The following is a 15,115-nucleotide window of genomic DNA, read 5'->3' as shown; positions in this document are numbered from 1 at the left end:
GGTCATCCGGAGGTTCTGGGTTCGGTGCGTGATCGGATATGGCATGAGAGGGCGCCCGTCCACTGAGGTGACGGGAACGGGATGATCGAGGAGGGTGAGTGGAATCTTGAGCCGGTTGACCAACCCCTGATCGATAAAGCTTTCTGCAGCTCCGGTGTCGAGGAGGGCCACCAGGGGGACCGGTCCTTGGCTCAGCTGGAAGGAGACCGAGAGGGTGGTGTGATGAGGAGCTGCATGAGTGGAAACTCCGAGTGAGGCAGCTCCTACACCGACCCGGAGGGACCGTTTCCCGGGCGTATGGGGCATGTTGCACGGGGATGACCCAGAGCCCCACAATAGGCGCATCGTCCCTCCTGAAAACGGCGCGCCCGTTCCTCGGGGGGCAAATGACCCAGTTGCATGGGTTCCTCCATGGGTTGGTTCTCCTGACGGCGGGGGAAAGTTCGGGATTGTACGGGAACCGCCCTCACTCCTGGTCTGGTGAGGAGGCAGCGGTCCAGCTGGAGAGCCAGGTCCACCGCCTGGTCCAGGGTGGTTGGAGCCTCGTGACCAATCATGCCCTCACGGATGCGGGGTGACAATCCCTCCAAGTACACAGCCTTCACCGCGGCATCACCCCAGGTTAGACGGGCAGCGGTGGTCCGGAAGCGTGAGGTGAATTCGGCCACGGTCTGAGAGCCTTGTCGAAGCTGGAGCAGGCGTGTCTCATCTGCGACCTCGCTGCTGGGATGAACGAATGCCTTCTTCAGTTCTTTCACGAAGGCTTCATAGTCGTTGCAGACTGGGGACTTCTGATGGTACAGAGCAGCCGCCCATTCACCGGCTCGCCCAGTCAGCAGGGAGGTTAACAGAGCCACGCGAGAGCAGGAAGTCGGGTAGCGTGCCGGCTGACACTCAAAAGTCATTGACAGAACGGCCAACATGCTCTCCGGGGATCCTTTAATCCCATCCCATTTCTCTGGGAGACTTAGATACGGCTCCACCACGTTAGGAGTGGCAGATGACTGTCGTTGGAGGGCTGAGGAGAGTTGGACTACCAGTTCGGTGACGGAATCGAGTTTGGATGCGAGGCGATCAGTAACAGCACGCAGCTGATTGTTCTCCACACGGAGTTGGGCGTTGTCCGCCTCCTGGCGTTCTACTCGGCTGAGCAGCTGCGCTACCTCAGCTCGCAGCTGTGCGATCTCCGCTGGGTCTACTCGGGACTCAGTCATCCTGTCAGGTTCGGTGGGCTGAGCTGGAGTGGTTATGAGACCCAGGCGCGGAGAGAGTGGTGGATGGAGACTGATATGTGGCAGCGTGGGAAGTTCTCTTCCCGTATGGTTTGTAGAGTTAGTGTCTTAGGTCTTAGCATGGCTTGGCGTCTATTGTTAGATGATGACTGAGTGCCGGCTCCGCTGTGACAGGTCCTTAAATAGGCTCAGCGGGATGACGTCACCGGGAAGCGTCGGTGACAGGCATGCTGGGAACTGGAGTGCAGCGCCAGCCCGGCCCGCAGAGGAGGTTAAGAGGAGGAGTTCATGACACTTTGCTTCTGAGACACTTTGCTGCCGGTGGAAAAGAACCACTGTTCGCACTGAGACTGGGAGACTGTGGGTTCAAATCCGTGGTCGAGTCATACCAAAGACTTTAAAATGGGACTCAATGCCTTCCTGCTTGACACGCAGCATTAAGGGGCTGGATTGGGGGTTAAACCACCAAATAGTTCCTGACTGCGACCATGTCTGCAGATCACTGCTCCCCCAGGAGATGGGTCAAATGCAGAGAACAAATTTCACACACCAGTGTGATAACTAATGGGCCTATAACTTCAACTGTAATGGTGGTTAATTGTTTTGCAATGCTTTCATGTCTGGAGAAAAGAAGGCTTTAGCCTAACTTAAGATCTTCAAATATTTTGCAAACAGCGCATTGTGTGCAACCATGTTACTGTCTGTCTCAAGTTGATGAACAACTTTGGGATAAAGAAGTGCCAAAAGCTACCACACCTCCCACTCTCCCATGTCCAGAAGGGAAAAATGTTCACATCAAGTTTAAATCCTGAGTGACAACAGCTTTTTACCTGTTGGCCCAGTTCCAGTGAAGAGGGCTGCCTCTGGGTTCAAACAGGTTTCAGAAACGACACACACACACACATTCTGTCTCTACTCTGCACATTTCTGTCTACAGGCACAAACCTAATGATTATTAACACCCGGCACTTTCCTGTTGTTTATTCTCAATAAAGTGCTTCTGACACTGTCTTTAATATCCACACAAAGCAAAAGAATGCTTTGGCGAACAAATCAACAATAGAAAAAGCTGCAGTGATAAATAAGAATAGATGACAGTCCTGCACTGTAGGAGTCATTTGTTCAGTTTCCAAAGTAAAATGTTATCAAAGAATAATGCTGGGAGCTGGTTTGACTGTCAGAAGTTTGATAAATGGTCAGAATACTTCATTTTGTTTTTGCAGAGATAAAACCAACACTCAACATTAGCTGTATATATTATTACACGCCTACAACCAATCCCACGCAGGACTTGAAGCATCTCAGATGAGTCAGAGTGCCCGTCAGCAGAGTGTTGAACAGAGCTCTGCAAACTGTGAAATAATTCCATCAGTGTCCCTTAGAGTCTTCATTTAAAACCAACACATGTGTTTGATTAATATTTGCAAAGAAAGAAGCACAGCTTGCTGCTCTGAGGGGTGTTTGATTGTCTCAAGTGAACACATATTTCCTTTCTCTTTTTTTTTACCCTTTTTTATTATTTGATAAGTTTTAGTTCTCTGGGATTCATATTCTACAGCTGAAGCTGCCATATATTCAAGAATGATTCATCATTTAGTGATATTTATGGTATTTTTCATTACTATGTATCTTCACAAGTTTATTGTTTTGTGTCTAATATCACACTCAGCAGGATACGGTCCAAATGAAAGCTGACACTTTAGCAACTTCTCAACAAGCTGTTGGAATAAATCCCACTAAAAACTCAATCATGCTTTTGTTTAAGGGGTTCAGAGGAGTTGAAAACAATTTAGCAGTGCAGTTCAGGAATTTTCTTGCAGTGTTTCAGGTTAACCATATTATAAAAAGAAGTCAGAGGTGATTTAACAAAGTCATGTTACTCTATGTGTATGTTAAACAGTTCAAGTACCACCAATTGAAAATAATGCCAATAACCAGGGCTGGACTGGGACAAAAATTCAGCCTGGGCATTTTGACTGGAGACCGGCCCATCACCTGTTTTTTTTTTTGGAAAAGACATTAAGCCTTACGCTGTTTCTGACACACACCAACGTACACTTTCTTATTGGTAGTATTTATGTATCAATCTAATAAACGTAAACCTACACCATCCTTCCTATCCTGGTATTCTAAAAAGTAGGGTTGGGGGTCAATGATTATTTTTAAAATGATTATTCTGACGATTATTTTATCGAATAGTCGACTATTCTAATGACTATTTAGATGATTAATCTAGCGATTACTTTTCTATTGCACAATTAATAAAAACCAAAAAATTCTCAAATAAATTCCTCCAAAAAATTGATAAGTTGTTACTGTAAGAGAATAAACACTACAGGCCTTCCATTTTGTATAACACTGCTTTTATTGTGTTGCGGTTGGTTATGTTCTGGTGACGTGTAGAACTTGGGAGTGCAGGCTGCTGCCTGAGAGGTGGTTGGAGACGGAGTGTCTCCATGCTGCTTTGTTTTGTTCACTTATGTGCATGAGGCAAGTGGTGTTACGACCCTTCCTGGGGAGTCACGTGTTTCTCCTATTTTAACTGTAAATCCTTCTAGCTGTTATATTTATAACAAGAAACAGATATTCGGACAGAATATTTTCACGTTTATTCGAATATGATTGTGGAACACACCCAGCATCATAATAAATGAAGTAATATTTATGCCAATTTAAGCCTTTTTGGGTGACCAGGACTCTGCGATCAATTTTTGGCAAGGGAAATTATAATTTGTTGCCATTTTTTAGGTGTTTATGAATGTGGAAGACACCCAGCATCCTGTGATGGCACTAATAACATCAAGAGATAATAAATAAGGTAATATTTAGGTCAATTTAACCTTTTACACGTGACCAGGACACTGTAATCAATTTTTGGCAATTAAGGGAAATTATCTTCTTCTTTTTTTTTTTTTTTTTTTTTTTTGCCATTTTTGGGGTGTTTTTGATGACACAGTTGGCAGTATGAGTAAAGTAACATCAACAGATAATACATAAAACCCTTATTTGGTCAATTTTAGCCTCCATGAAAATCTTAGCGATTCAATCACTTTTTGGCAAGTAAAATGCCATTTTATTTGTCTACAATTAAATCATCAATAAAGAATTTAAAGATATTTTGAGGCATTTCTTATAGGTAAACGGGAGGGTGTAGTCTATTTGGCACGTGACAATCTTAATTTTTTGTGCTGAAGTGCTTTTATCTCGTTACTTTTAAATAGAGCAACGTAATGAATAGCAACCTACACAGTGTCATTAAAGTCAAAGCTTGATCATTTTAAATACTTTTTTTCAAGTAAAAATGTGCCCCAAACTAGTTAACTGTGGCTCCATGTCAAGTGGACTAAAGAAAGGAAGGGGAAAAAATTAAATCGCTGAAGAATTGTTTATTTCCATTTATACAACGTTTACATTCAATACAGGGTGCCATTTTACATTGTTTATTTATTTTTTTAGTATCAAGGCTGTAACATAAAGAAAGCCAGTTCTTACCACAAAGTTTGTGGCACAAACCATCTTTCAATCGCAAATATTGCAAAAAGGATTAATATATCCTCATTGTGAACGTTTAAGACAAATAGCAACACTTAAAACAACTTCCGAACTGGAAAAACTAATGTGGCAAGGTGCAGAAACGGTGCCCGGGCGGTATTCGATCCCCAGACCCCCGGGTTAGAGTCATACGCTCTAACCAGTCAGCCAAAGGGACATCTCCTTAGCCAAGTAGCCAGGGCGCATGATCAATCGGGACATTGTGACAGGACGCTCACACTGCCACATCTTCCTCCCTCTTTCCACAAGCACGTCCTCGTGCTCCCGCGCAGGGTGCCACAAACACTGCCACACTAATATCCGCGATAAACATCTGTTTAAGTACCGGAAGAGGTTATCTTTGCTTTCTGAATGTCCATATTGCTAGATATGCTGAGTTTTAGGGCGAAATCCTGGGGAATTTTGTCTAGAAATGCAATTACCTAACCGTGCGCGATCCCGCGGTGGCTAATCATTTTTTGGCAGCGAGTCAATTTATGGCACAACACCGGCTCGGGTTTCTCCTCCTCCCTCTTTTCTTCTCCAACCTGTCGCTGGGCTGAGGCTCCATCACTTCCTAAATTGATTTTACTTGAACCTTCACTACCAAACAACTGTGAGATTTTAACACAAGTGCCAGCATCAGCCTGAAGGGCCAGTTTCTTTTTTAGTCGAATTTTCTCCGCTCCTCCTTTCCGTTTTTTGTTCTCCATTTTGTTAAGCTCGTCTGTCTGTTTACTGAGATTCACAAACAACTGGCGGGTGCATCAGACCTCTGGCTATTGGTCCAGCCCAGAGCGTTTTATTACCAATTGGCCAATCCACCAACTTTTACGAGGCATCGCGTGGGGCGGCGCGGACAAGTTGTCCGCAACAACTAGAGGCCAGGAAAAAAAAAAATCAGACACCGGCCCATAAAAGAGTCGGCCCAGCGGGCAGTTGCCCGCTATGCCCTATGGTCAGTCCAGCACTGCCAATAACGTGTCCAATGGAGCAAAGCAAACTTCCTCTGGCAGTGTTGATAAAAGATACTGTAATTTCCGGACTATAGAGCGCACCTCAATATAAGCCCTACCGGGCTAAAAGCCGCAGATATCTACCGGATATCTGCTGAATTGAAAACGTAGTTTAACTGAATGTAACTGAACTGATCTGTATCAAACAAAACTGAAAAGTTATTGATTAGTTTATGCATCGTCCTCCTGTGCACTGAAACCACTGACGTCATCATCTTCTTCAGTGTCGGAGTTGAACAGCCTCAGAAGAGCTTCGTCACAAACCTTTTCTGTGGCGATGATGGTGTCGCTGTCCGTGTTGCTGTCATCATCCCGGGGTGAAGCTGGGAAAACAAGCAGCGCTGTTTTACTGTGAAAAAATCCTCCTGTGCGTGTTCCGTAGCACTCCTTTAACCATTCCTTCATTAGACTTTCCAGCATCCATCCTTTCTGGCTGACTAAAGCCGCACCTCATTATAAGCTGCATGGTTCAAAGCGTGGGTAAAAGTAACGGCTTATCGTCCGGAAAATACAGTAATTGATCTTGTTTCACCATCAATTTGTGCTTCTTGATTATTAATTTCATCAAGATTTATGTAGATTTGCTTTTCAATAATGCTTCTCGTCCTCTTTTTTTAAAGTGCATAAGCTGAGTCAGCATAAAAGTGTGTTGCGTTGTGTGTGGGTTGTACTCTTGTTTACTCCTGAGATGGATAAGGCAATTCAAGTCATTATAGTAGCCTATTAAGTCGACATGATATTAATTTTATGCAGAATTGCATTTTTAATGGAGTCCTTGTTTGTTATGGGACACATCTGCTGTTGTTGCATTCATGCTAAATTAGTGTTGCTTAAGCTAGAGGAGTCGTGATTTGTTTAAAAATGCACTCCAAAAATGAGCGGCTGGACTGTTAAATTAGCCATTTTGAAAGTTAGGCTGCTGGACCCGTTCTTCCTGTTCTCTGTGTTGTTCTGGGTTTTTACAGTCAGGTTAATGTGTGATTTAAACTGGAGGCTTGATCAAAGAAATGTGATTTTTCAGTAAGTCATCCCTGATTTTGTTATAATTAATATGTGTTCAGAAGTCTTCGGGGAATCTGTGTAATTTGAACAATCTAAGTAATAAACTGAGGCAGAACTTCTCAACAACACCTCAGCATGTTCAGAATACACAACACTGATTCTTAAACACTCTAAACAGAAATTAATTATTTTCCTTTTTTTTCTCTTCCAGCTTAAAGTCATTTACCACACTCAAAAGAAAACAACCAAAACTTATTTCTTACTATTTTGAGGCTCCCCTCATACTGGAAAACAGCTTTGCCAGTGTTTACTCTCATTTAAACAACAGCCATGACTATTGTGGTGTTTGAGTGGTCCTGGTGAGGCAGTGGGGTTTCCATCAGGTGATTGGCCATCTGACATACGGGGCAAACCTGGTGGGACATTACCCAAAAGGGCCGGTCCAGAAAACCTCATCTTTACAGTGCTAAGTATACATAACAGCATCATGAGGGCCTTCACCTATTGGAGGTTTGTCAAATGTGTCTCAGTCGAGCCATACTCTACTTCATCATGATAGAGAATGTGGTAGGGTTTTCTTCCAGTGTTAACAAAGTCTCAGTGTGAGAAAGGACTCCATCTCCTCTCTAATAAATATTAAACCACACTCTTCATCTCCATCTGTCCTAGTGCATCTTATTAAATAAAGAAGTTAATTTTGTTCTTGGCTTGTCCGGGTTCTAGTGATCTTAGCTGTGTCAGAGATTTGGGTTTCCCGTTATAAGTTGAATTATCATTCATCTTTCTTTGAATCTCATGCTTCTGTTTCAGAAACCCTTGTCTTCTTGTCTTTCCAGCACATCATCTTTGCCTTCTTGTTACCTTCTCCTGATTAAAATGCACAATCTGACCTGTGTGCCTCGCTCTCCTCTTCCTTCTCTCTTCCCAATCTATTATTTCCCTCTCCTTCTTCTCCTTCTTACCATCTCCCTCCTGTCCCTTCCCCTTCTATCCTTGAAATCCTTTTTCCCATAGTGTCCTCAGGGGCTGAGGCCAATGAAGGATGGCTCAGGTTGCTATGACTACTCCAGAGGCATCGACTGCACGGATGGCTTCAATGGAGGCTGCGAACAGCTGTGTCTCCAGCAGCTCGTACCTCTTGAAGATGATCCCAGTTCCAGTAATGTGCTCATGTTTTGCGGGTGAGAATAACCGTCAGTAGAGGAGGGAAAAAAGAATTGATTGGTGCCTGCAAGATGGGAACAAAGCATCTCTGTCAAACAGATTTTATGAATTATGCCTCAACCAAAAAAGCTCTAATTCATCAGGCAAATTAGCAAAGTGAAAAAAATCTGATGTGTTTGTGATTTAATAAAAGAAATTCTGCCCTCAGTCAAATCTTCCTTTAAACGACAATTTCAAGTCCTACAGTGGTGTGAAAAACTATTTGCTCCTTCTTGATTTCTTGTTCTTTTGCATGTTTGTCACACAAAATGTGTCTGATCATCAAACACATTTAACCATTAGTCAAAAATAACACAAGTAAACACAAAATGCAGTTTTGAAATGATGGTTTTTATCATTTAGGGAGAAAAACATCCAAACCTACATGGCCCTGTGTGAAAAAGTGGAAGCAGCCAGGAGAGCATATCAGAGCATATCTCTGCTAGTGGGGCAGCATCCATTTTTATTTTGCACAGAACAACTGAAGGCATTCAATTATACCAGAGACCACAGAAAATATATTGAAATGAGGATTGTACACCTCTTTTTAAATTCTTATATTTAAAACATCAATTGTATAAATAAAGAAATAATAGTTTATATTAATGTCTGCATTATTTTGCAATTCGGAAATTATTACTGGTTTGCATTTTTAGGGCTTAATTATCCGGTTGGGGACTTTTTAGATGACATTTTTTGTCAATTATGTAATTTTCCACAAGTAAATATGCAGATCATAGAACTTTATTTTTCTAATAAGAGCTAAACTTTCTTGGATTATTTAATGTTTGTTGTTTGGTTAAGACAAGTCTTGTGACAGGCAGAAGTATGTGTGGCAGCATTAATGTTTAACATTTTGCATGCTTCCTGGAATGTGTTTTATTTCCTCTGCCAGGCCTTAATTCCTCGGCCCAGTGCTGCAGTTACTGATACAACAACACCATGAATAACTGTTGACACGAAGCTACAACTTTTTTTTTCTAGGATCAGTGAGAACACATAAAATAAATGTCCCCCTATTGGCACATGAAGATAATGAAGCTCAGCTTGATAAGGGTGCTGCTAACATCAAAACTGCCCACTTGTAACAAGAAGTATGGAAGCCCATTCCTGCCACTCTGAGTAAAAAAAAAAAATTATTGACCTCATAAATATGACTCAGCTATCTTATTGTGACTTAGCTATCTCATAATTACTCACTATCTCACATTTCTTAAGTAGCTAAGTCACAATTATGAGATACAATTTCATATTTTTATTATGACATGGCTATCTTATAATTATAACTTAGCTATCTCGTAATAATTTAGAAGAAGAAAAAAAATTTATGTAGCACCCCTCAAGATAAAAATCACGAGGCGCTTCACAAGAACAAAAAAACAAATAGAAAATATCATTTAAAAAGTGTTTACAAATATCATGAAACAAATAATCAAATGTGAGAGTTATATTTATGAGCTATTATCTCATAGTAATGATACTGTATCTCCTTATTAAGACGTACCTGTCTCATCACTATGGGATAGTATCATAATTATGATGTGGCTCTCTCCTTATTTTGACTTAGTTATATCGTAATTTTGACATAGTTTCTTAGTATTAAGCCTTAGCAATGAGATACTCATTTTTGAGATAGTATCTTAGTTACTCATTACATCCCATTATAATGTGATAGCACTCACACTTATGAGATAGCTAAGGCATAAATGTGAGACACTATATCAAAAATTATGAGATAATAGCTCATCATTATGACTTAGTTTACTCATAATAATAAGTCATAATTATGAGGTTACATCTAAAAAAATTACACTCTATCTCAATATTATGAGAAAGCTAAGTCATAATTATGGGATTTTTTTTTTAAATAGTTCCAGAGTGGCAGGAATGGGCCTCCACACTGCATGAGCTGAAAGTTCATAAAACAGCAGGGTGTTTTTAATATATCTCGTCTCTAATTATTATATTTGCAAATGTATGTATCACTCAGAGATATAGGTTTAAATTCTTTTTATTTATTTATTCATTTATTTAATTTTTACTTCCCCCTAACCGGAGCTTTCCTTTTGCGTGCAGATAACTTCAGATCTGGTCATTGTATTGACAGCTTGTCTCGTCCTCAGGTGTGTGCAGGAGTACAAGCTGGCTGGAGATGGGCGCTCCTGCCTCCTGCTGTCAGAGAATTGTGAGGGACCAAAATGCTCCAGGCAGGATGTCCGCTTCAATGACACTCTGTTTGGTGAGATGCTGCACGGATACAACAACAAAACACAGCAAGCCAACTTGGGGCAGATATTCCAGATGACCTTCAGGTAATCACTTTGCACACTTGACACCAACACAAAACCCTGTTTGTTTGTTTTTTCTTTTGTTATCAGCTTTGGTGAAATAAATACTGCATTTTAATTATTTCCAATTACACATTTAGACAGTTAAAAGTTTCCCTTGAGACCTGTGGCTTTCCCAGCTCAGCTGTTTGTGTTCTGCATCTCATAAAACAATATCAGGAATAAAGGTTGTTATCTTTCTGATAACCTCAGAGGAGTAGCTCTCGGGGATGTGTTTTCGGGGTGAACCGTTGGGTTGCCGCAGCTCTGTTTGCACAAATACGTACTGGTGCAGCAAGCTTGTCTGTGTGTATTTGTGGGAGATAGATGCGAGAAGAACGCGAGAGAGCGATGGATGAGTGAGGATTGAGATTCATCCCGTGGCAATGCTCTTGAAACTGGCAGCCTCCTGAAAATCTGGCTCGGTCTGATAAGTCACATGCTGTCTGTGATGAGAAGCATTCTGCAAGAAGATAATGAGGGTCTATCTATGCACGGATACGGCACACAGACAAACATGCTCAAACTGTCTTTCGTTGGATGTCTTTTTTTATTTTATTCATTCCACCCTTTGTGTTTTGTTTTTCTGGGGTTAAAGAGATCAGCACGGTTTTATCTGTTCTGCCGTATGGGTCACAGCGCCTGATCTCGGCTTTAAAAAATAATAATTACAATAAATAAAAACATAATCTGCCTGCTGCAGGTCCTCGGATTGACTTGTAGTGATATGATTCAGAATTTCTGCAGAACAGTTGTAAAAATATTTAACTGTTAATAATTGATAACTGGATTTGTTTTAGGATTTGGAAATATTTGGAAATGAAGTGATATGTGAGAGAACTGTTGAATAATTATTGTGCCATCTAGTGTTCTACAACCCCCCAGGGCACTTTACAACACAACCAGTCCTTTACTCATGCACACACATTCATGCACTAGTGGTGCAGAGCTACGATGTAGCCATAGCTGCCCTGCGGGGTGCTGGCGGAGGAAGGCTATTGTACACTGGTGCCGCCCGTCCCTCCGACCACCACCAGCATGGTAAAGAGGGTTAAGCTTCGTGCCAAAGGACACATCAACTCAGACAGACTGAGCTGGTTTCGAACCTGCAACCCCCTGGTTACAGGGCAAATACTTAACTCCTCTGCCAACCCCACCCCATGATTTGAGTATTAGGACGTTATGGTAAGCTCTTGATTGTCCAGCAGTTAACATCCCAGACACAAGAAGGCAGCTCCTGTTAAGAGACTACCATAGGCGTCATTTTAACCGGGGACGCCGGGGACATGTCCCCGGCAAAATTCGTGATCGGCAGCTGTGTCCCCCCCACTTTCAAAAAAGCCTGCTGATGAGGATTTTTGTTTTACCTGCTCAGATCTTATACCAGGGGTCGGTAACCTGTTCCCATCAAAGAGCCATTATTACCCATTTCCCACGGTAAAGAAAACACCTCAGCAGCCGCAGCGTTGCGGGCGGGGCCTACCCTCAGACAGCAGAGCGCTGCTCACAACAGGTGACAGCAGCCGGGGGCATCGCACCCGTGGGGGATTCAACACCCACACTTTTCCAGCTGTTTTGCTCACCTCCACACCAGTCTGGTTTCTTTACGTCGCACTCACTCTGTTTGCCTCATCTCCTTCTTCACCTCCCAGCCGATGTCGGGTTTCCAGGAGAGCAGGAGAGGGAGGGACGGAAGAGCTCGACTGAATTCATAATTTTACATCTTGACATTAGCTGTACAAAGTCTGAGTTTGATAAAGTGAATAACAACAATTTGCAGAGGTTTATAACTGGCGGTGGGCCACGGTAATTTTGGACTGACCTTAATAAGCAGAGACTTAAGTGAAGCAGGCAGGTCGCGCTAGAAAATTTAGTTTAAAAAGACGTCATAAATGGTTTCCCCAGTCATTTTTATTTCTAAAATATGAAGTAAAAACTCACAATTTAATTTTCATTCATTTGTCATTAATATTTAGTCTACAACCGTGCGTTAAGTGGACCAACTTCCAGTAAATGCAAAGCATCCAGTCCACCTCTCCAAATGCGTAAAATGTGCATCAGCCGCTAGGCGTGCCGCGCGCACCATCAGCTGATCAGCCCAGACAAGAGCAGAGCAAATAGAGAAAGAATAGAGGATGATTGTGTCTGGATGTGGATGGAGATTACATTTTACATCAGCCTGATCATCATTTAAATACGTAAACCATCACCTGTCTTCTATCCACGCTATCAGCATTATTTTAATTGGTGTGTGTGTGTGTGTGTGTGTGTGTGTGTGTGTGTGTGTGTGTTTTCCACTTCAAACACTGGTCTAACCAACCAGACCAGCGTGTCCAGTAACACATTAATGTTACAATTAAACTTGATTGACCCCAGAGCCACGCGCACTGCGCTGTACTGACTGTAAATGAGGGGGAAACTATTTAATCGGATCCTTTACTTTTCAACATGGTTTAATGTAAAGTTTCATTCAGTACAAACTTTAGTTACAGCAATCTAACGAGACAGAGCCTAGATTTGTATTCTGAACAGTTTAAACATGTTTGAAACGGAGACGTGCGTGACGCGTCTAAAATTCGCATCTGCTCCGCTATTACGGAAATTAAACTAACAAGATGAATAACATGAAATTATTTTAGGCACAGACAACATCCCCCACACTTTTGAAAAGCTTGCAACGCGCCTGATCGCTCATGTACGTCTTAATTATCTTTCATTAGACGATAATCAATAAAACAATTTATATAAAATGGATCCAGAAGTTGTAGCCCGTCTCTGCCTTCAATTTTTGGTATTTTTCACCCTGTTGATGGTTTTACTGAGCAGGTGCCACTTTTGTCCTATGTTTCTTTTTAAAACATGTTTAGACTGTTCAGAATACAAATCCAGGCTCTGCCACGTTTGATTGTTGTAATTAAACTTTGTAGGTGGGGAAGGCCAGACAGCAGCTCAGAAGCGCCGATATGATTACGCACAAGCGTGACGCATCAACCCGGTCTCACAGTAAGACCGGGTTGGAACTGTTCAGGTTTACGCAGACAATCTTTACATTTAGAATTAGCTTACAGATGTAAAATTAATGCAGTAAAATATAAAGCTTTTTATTTAAATATCCAGTCATTATTTCACAAGCACAGAGAGCCGCATCAGAAGGATGGAAGAGCCGCATGCGGTTCCAGAGCCACCGACCCCTGTGCTAGCCTACTTTATTGTCCCCAGCAATTTTTAAACCCCACTCAAGTGTATGGTTATTGTCCCCAGCAATTCTGAAAACAAACTGACGCCCTTGGAGACTACACCTGTAGTCTAACTGGATTTTGAATCATGTAGGTTATGAAGGAGAGTTTTTTATTATGTATTTATTTTTATAATAACCTCTTGGTCTCTACGTTAAGAAAGAAGCTCGATGTGGTGAAGGCTACATAGCTCTAACAGGTCACCTGCGTCTGCTCATTACACAACAGCTGATGTTTTTGTCTGCCGTGGTCCCAGATGAGTTTCACTCATCGCCTACTAATCAGTTTCTTTTTACCCAGTTGTAACCAAAGGTTAAGAGAGCACACGCACTCTGAAGTGTTTTTGTTTAACAAGTCTGACTTGTATGTCTGCTGTCCTAACATCAGCTGCACCAAAACTTTTACAATAGGAAACATGGCCCCAGATTAAGGTGCTTGACTTCCTCTGAAACCCCAGTTATAATTATAATTATTGATATTATTATTAGTAGTAGTAGTATAATTTTTATTAATTAAATGTTTGAACTGCTGACTCTGTTATTTTGTATGAACGCAATAATAAAAATATTAACAGTAATGTTTTTTGCACACCGTGTTTTATACATTTTTATTCCATTATAGAAATACTTAAATAATACTTAAAGTGGCAGTGTGTAGTTTCCTGGCACTACAGGGCAGTACATGCATTTCATGGTAGTTTTACACCATATCACCGTGACTGTTGCTAGTTCAGAAAAACATTACAGGAAATGTTGTTACCTGTGGAGCAGAAAGCATGAGACGTGGGCGTGACTCCTCTGGCTTTGATGGTTCTTCAGTTAATTCCATCAGATGCTGTAGTTTCCAGATCTGCTCAGTTCCTGCGCCTGTCAATACCACTCGGCCAAAATATATTGCATCTCTTTTTCATTTCTGTTCTTTTACATGTGTTATGGAAAGAATTCAGCAGTTTTGTTAAATTCTTGTTTCTTACTGCATGAATGTTTTTTAACATGCAGCCAATCATCAAGCGTAATCTCATCGGCAGGCCTAAAAGAAACATGGTGTCTGATATGGCGTCCACCAAAGATGCCAGAGCCGCGCTCTATGGTTATATGTTATGAAGCCACCAATATTTTTCATTGATTAGACATCATTTTATTCATTTTCAACGACATTTTGATGGATATTTCCAGAGGTTAAAGGTAAAAATAGACATTGTCACTTTAATGTATTTTTTTTTTTTTTGCTTTTTGTTTTTGGGTTATTTTTTGTTGTTGTTTTTTTTTTTTTTTTGGGGGGGGGGAGGTGTTATTTTGCTGTTGATTTAAAGCTGCTATAGCATATTTGGAAAACATTTTTTTTCAGGACTTGTAATAATATTCAAACAATGTATAGCTATAAATATATTATGGAGATTTAATATATATATATATATATATATATATATATATATATATATATATATATATATATATAATATACATCATATACATATATATATATATATATATATATATATATATATATATATAATATACATTGTATACATATACATAATAATAATAATAATAATAATAATAATAATA

The 15,115-nt window shown here is 41.1% G+C and overlaps 1 protein-coding gene across 2 annotated transcripts in view; it reads left to right on the top strand.

Annotated features, from left to right (window-relative positions):
- LOC107374609 (astrotactin-2) overlaps positions 1-15,115 on the top strand; it is a 548,261-nt gene that overhangs the window by 354,829 nt on the left and 178,317 nt on the right. For both annotated transcript variants that reach the window (XM_070552342.1, XM_054744913.2), the window contains exons 12-13: positions 7,796-7,962; positions 10,108-10,296. In XM_070552342.1, coding sequence (XP_070408443.1) covers positions 7,796-7,962; positions 10,108-10,296 — 356 coding nt within the window. The remainder of the gene's footprint in view (positions 1-7,795; positions 7,963-10,107; positions 10,297-15,115) is intronic.

The sequence above is a fragment of the Nothobranchius furzeri genome, chromosome 6, assembly GCF_043380555.1.
Source record: "Nothobranchius furzeri strain GRZ-AD chromosome 6, NfurGRZ-RIMD1, whole genome shotgun sequence".
Lineage (NCBI taxonomy): Eukaryota > Metazoa > Chordata > Actinopteri > Cyprinodontiformes > Nothobranchiidae > Nothobranchius > Nothobranchius furzeri.
This window is presented reverse-complemented; position numbering and strand designations above follow the sequence as displayed.